Source organism: Bison bison, unplaced genomic scaffold, assembly GCF_000754665.1.
Source record: "Bison bison bison isolate TAMUID 2011002044 unplaced genomic scaffold, Bison_UMD1.0 scf7180017864139, whole genome shotgun sequence".
Taxonomy (NCBI): Eukaryota; Metazoa; Chordata; class Mammalia; order Artiodactyla; family Bovidae; genus Bison; species Bison bison.
Genome location: NW_011494711.1, coordinates 12,086,402 through 12,091,792, shown reverse-complemented (window position 1 = coordinate 12,091,792; position 5,391 = coordinate 12,086,402). Strand labels below are relative to the sequence as shown.

General features: G+C 36.8%; 1 protein-coding gene across 1 annotated transcript in view; it reads left to right on the top strand.

Annotated features, from left to right (window-relative positions):
• The first annotated feature begins 738 nt into the window (after nt 1-738).
• ERMN (ermin, ERM-like protein) overlaps nt 739-5,391 on the top strand; it is a 7,765-nt gene continuing 3,112 nt past the window's right edge. The window contains exons 1-3 of the mRNA XM_010840022.1: nt 739-1,309; nt 1,951-2,043; nt 5,287-5,391. The exon at nt 5,287-5,391 is cut by the window's right edge and continues 1 nt beyond it. Coding sequence (XP_010838324.1) covers nt 1,072-1,309; nt 1,951-2,043; nt 5,287-5,391 — 436 coding nt within the window. The 5' untranslated portion in view covers nt 739-1,071. The remainder of the gene's footprint in view (nt 1,310-1,950; nt 2,044-5,286) is intronic.

Sequence of the window (5,391 nt, the reverse complement as noted above, 5' to 3'; positions counted from 1 at the left end):
TGGTGGAATTAAAACAATAATAAAAATAAGAACAGATGATTGTCTACAAGAAATCCACATACAAATAAAGAATTAATATCTTACTTTAAGAAGGAAGGAGTGGTAAGTGACAGATGTTTTATATAATCACCTGTTTCCCCCAAGGGTAGACAGTGTTGGTATCTTATCATTTTACAAGCATCATGCAACATCAGTAGGGGATATTGAAAGTAATTCTGATTGCGGAAAGGGAAAATTTCATGGAGGCAATTATTCTAGGGTTTTACAGGATGAATTGAGCTATTATAGAAGTGAATAAACTAAAATAAGAAGCTATAGACCAAATAAATTACTCTGAAATGTAAAATTTTTGATATTAGCAAAATGGCAGAATTTGTGTTTGTTTTTTCTTAGGTCTATTTCTGTGGGTTCTGAAAGCATACTATGGAATCTGCAGCCAGAGCGATGTACAATAAAGTTGCCTTATTTACAGGTTTTTGATAAGCTGTTTTTATTCTTTAATAAATAAGAAATGATGCCATTGTCCTTTACAAAATAGCTGAGGTTTTACTTGAGCAAAATCTGTTTGGAAATGTTAAGCTGGTTACACAGAACTAATATGCCTCAAGGTGGTCATTCTCTCTGGATTAAAGCTGTGGAACAATTGTGGCTCCTGTTACAAGGAAAATGACAAAGGACCATTATGAAAAGGGACAAAAATCTCTGTTCCCAGAGGGGGACTGACAAGCTGAAAGTCCCCCTCTACATGCCAACACAAAAGCCTGATTGCCTCGGATTGTTTGCTTATGTAAATCAAAAGACTGCCATTAATTCTGCAAGTGGAACTGCTGAGCAACAAACAAGGTGGTGATTGGCTGGATTCTTGCTCATGGATTGGTGCAAATCTGACAAGTTCTATTACTTTTGTTCTACTCTCTATCTGGATACCTTTAGGAAAAGAAGCTTGTTATTATGCACTAAAGTAAATAATTTGTGTTTTTAGAGTAGGAGTTGGATTTGAAGGCAAGAGAACTTATCAAGGGTCCAGGATCTTCCCCAAAGCTCTCTCCAAGTGGGACTCAACTGTACATTATGACAGACGTACCAGTGACATTCAGTCAGGTGGAGTGTAATGGGGATACACCCCCTGAAAACGGTCAACAGAAGATTACTAAAATCACAGAAGGAGCCAGTGACGTGGATGGCACCCCACCACACTGCAGGGTAGAACCTAGACTGGATGTACCCACAGAAAGAAATCAGGAGAAAAGTGAAAAATTGCAAGAGGACATACTGCTCAGCTCGTCCATGGATGAGAAGATTCTAAAAGGTAAAGCATTTTCCTTCTCTCTAATTTGCTTTGATTTGATTTGTGAACTCACTCAGGAGGCTTTGGATAAGCTGTTATGAAGGAGTAAATGGCACATCCTTCCACTCTTGTCCTTGCCCAAATGTGGCCCCTTATCCTGTTGGGGCTTCAGAGCATAAGGACTAAACCTCTGCCTTGGGTCAAATCCAAGCTCATTTATTTGAGAGTTCTGTCATCCTGGACAACTTTCCTGGCTTCCTGAAGCCTTAGTTGTCTCCTTAGAAGAGGTAGATAATAGTACTGATATTTGTAGAGTTATTGTGAAAATTATTGTTTGTTAAATGATAGCTTCTGTTATTTATCATTATATGGGCAGCTCCATTATTATTTGGTTAAAGGGAATTCGTAAATTCAATTTTTCTTTCTAAATCTACCTGAAAGTATCAGAATTCATGGTACTATACCTTATATAGACATTAAAGAAAAGATTAGCATTATGTTTACAAGTAAAGAACTCAGTGAAGAAATGAGTTGGAAGAGTGAAATAGTTATTTTAGTGACCACACAAAAAAATATACCTCATTAGAGTCTAAATTGGTAATTTATTTATCTTAAACTACTTAAATGTTAAAACATTTATCTTATGGGGTTTTTCCCTCCAGAAAAACCAGAAGAGAAGCTCTATGTGGTTCATAAGGCTCTCACAGATCTTTCTCTCCAAGAAGCAGCTGTTGATAAAATGGCATTGAGAGAAGGTAAGAAGAACTTCCATTTTGTACACAGAAATTGTTTGACTGGATATGGAGGACAGTTTTTGCATGGGATGTTGTGTGAGTGTGGTATTAAAAAAGGAATCCAGAAGTCATTTTGAAGTCATGCTGTTTTAGGCAGATAAGGCAGTCTGGACTTATCTGTGGGTTCTACCTTAGAAAGCATTATAGACTCTTTAAGACTGAAACTGCATGGATCTGTATAATTGCTTGGCACACTTTGACTTGATGATATGACATCTGTGTCTTAATAAGTTAGTCAACAGTATCAACCTTTCCTTTTGATTTAGTGTCTTCAAGTCTGTGTCAGCCACCTTGCAAATTGTAGATGTTTCAAAAATGGATTTATCCTAAAAGTTTACCATTGCATACAGTTTAAAATAATCTTATAAATTTATTTGATCTATAGGAAAATTCTTAGGCCTCTGATGTAAGTACAAAATTGTTACCTAATTCTTGTCAAAGAAATCTTCCGAGTGATGAAGTTAATTCTAATTGTGTCCTTTCAGAAAATGCCTGAGTAAAAAGAACATGGATTTTTAAATGATTATATTATTTTACAAATAAGCTCAAGAGTCTAAGAGACACAAAGCGTTTCAGACTTCTAAGGAAACACATTCAAATAATTTCCAAATAAAGTGCAAGATAAAAATCTATTAATTAATTATTCATATCATCTCTTGCAGGCATAAACATCTTATCTCAAAATTGAAACCAGCTTGGTAGACCTAAGTGACTTAGTTTATTTAGGACCTTAGCAAGCAAAACACTGAAGAATTATTGATTGAAATATTAGAACATCATATAAAATAGTAGATGCCAAGGTTGTTGGCAGTTTCCTGAGTTTGTCCTTCTTGTCTGGACACCTCTCAGACTGTCTGCTGACTGCATACAGTGGTCCACTGTATAGTCCCTCAAGGAATAATGTCATAAGCAGCAGTCATTGTCAAGTTCTTACACTATCACAGTTAATTTATTAAGACCTAAACTCTATGAGATGAACTAAATAATCTCTTGCCCTAACCCTTCTGCTGCCAATGAGCAAGCAAACTCTCAAAGACAGAGATCTCAACTTTTATCTAGAGTCCCTTTCAAATTTTTGACCATAAGGTCAGCTGGAGACAATAGTTGTCTAAGATCTTTCATTTTCTTTAAATAAAGAATAAAAGCAGTCTTGATTTTTAAAAGTGGATAGTCTCAGGGTGAATTTTTCCCTGCATGAATCCTTTTGTGTTTGGTGGAACATATGTTTCTGCTGTAGGGTTAGAAGGACACATTTTGGTATCTTTTATTTTCACAGTGGCAAACAGCTAAAAAGTCTCTGGAGCGAATACTCTTGGGTTGAAAAATAGGAAAATGTTAAAAATACTGAGAAAAATACTATACTTTAAAGACAGAAGTAATTTCATGCATGACAACTCTATGCCCGAGTCATGAATAAGAGACAAAAGATCAGTTTCTTCGGTTCTTGCGAAAAAAAAAGAAAACCAAACAAGATTATAGTAAACATTATAATGTGTATTTATAATGTAAAGAATACTGACTGGATACCAGCGGCCTATAGGAGCTGTGCACAAGGAATGAGGAGTGATGATCCATCTTCACTTCTATCTGTTTGTGTAACTTTACAATTGTAGTTGGGAAAATAAAATGAAAAGAGAATGAAAAATCTTTGATGGAAATGGACTTGTTAACATCTTTCAGTGAAAATAGGAAGCTGTGGAGGAGAAAGGCAAAGAGAAACAGTGCCTCTCATTTTATTTAAAGACTCTAGTATTTTGTCTGGGAAATCCCATGGACAGAGGAGCCTGGCAGGCTACAGTCCATGGGGTTGTAAAGGAATCGGACATGACTTAGCAAATAAGCAACAATGGTGTTGAAAGAGAGTAGTGAACACAACCCTGAGTCAGGCACACTGCAGGCTGAAGCTTCTCACTAAAGTCCTTTAGGGGTGAAAGCTCTGAAAACAGTCTCTACTCTCTCCTTATTAATTGGTTTTTGCATGCTCAATAAATGTTATTGAGGATATGCTGATAGGATCTGTTTGAAAAGTGAAATTTGCAGTGAATTAAATGAGCCTTTTTAAAGTCACTACATGGTACCAAACCACTTGAGTTAATTAGTTGTCCACTAAGGACGTGTCTAAAATAGTAGGCTAATCTAGCATTAGCTAGTTATGACCTCAATGAGATTTTTAAATCTTGACTCGCTAGCAATCAGTGGCAGATCCTAGACTGCACTGTGTGTCCTTTGGTGGACTCGGTGCCTTGATTAGCTCAGCACCTGTCTCTTGGCCATCTGTGGTTGCCTGTTCCTTCTCTACACCTGCTATTTTAGGACAACTCTGAGAAGCATGGTGGCAAATACTGAATTTGCTACTCTGAGTGAGACCAGTCATTGGCAGTCATTATTTCATTATTTTTACTGTTGGAAGGAAGTCTTTTTTCACTGGGAGATGTTTTTCTAATTTTCTTTGAGGACTATCCATGTATGTTTAGGAAATAGGTCCTGTGTTGTTTTTTTGTTTTTGTTTTTTAACATGTTCATATACCCAGTCATGATAAGCTAGACAGGATTTTTAAAAGTGTGTCTTATGGAATACCAGTCTCACTAAATAGTTGTTCAGTTGCTAGCTGTTGTTCAGTTGCTAAGTTGTGTCTGACACACCAGGCTCCTCTGTCCTCCATTATCTCCCCGAGTTTGCTCGAATTCATGTCCACTGAGCCAATAATGCTATCTAACCATCTCATCCTCTGCCACTCCATTCTCCTTTTGCCTTCAATCTTTCCCGGCACCGGGGTCTTTTCCAATAAGTTGGTTCTTAGGATCAGGTAGCCAAAAGACTAGAGCTTCAGCTTTAGCAACAGTCCTTCCAAAGAATATACAGGGTTGATTTCCTTTAGGACTGACTGGTTTGACTACCTTGCAACAGTCGTCCATAACAAAAATTTCCATAGTAAAATGAGGTTGGGTTGCTGGATCCTAATATTCATTAGCATTTTAAAGGTTCAGATAAATTCTGAGGAAGCTTATTTGTGTTTAATGCAGTGTTTTCTGAGATAATTTGATAGGGTAGCCTGTTCCATTGTGTAAAACATAATAATAACCCACAGAATAATATCTCATAAAATATATGCTGGAAAATGGTTGTACAGTAATATAATCAGGAGAATATGTGGGTATTTTGAAATCTCTACACATATCAACTACCAATTGATTTTGCTACAGGGCATCAGTGGGAGAAGATTCCTTTGAGCAGCAGCAACCAAGAAATAAGCAGACAAAAGGAAAGGATTTCTGAACAACCTCTAGAGGAGAGAGAAGATGAGGAGC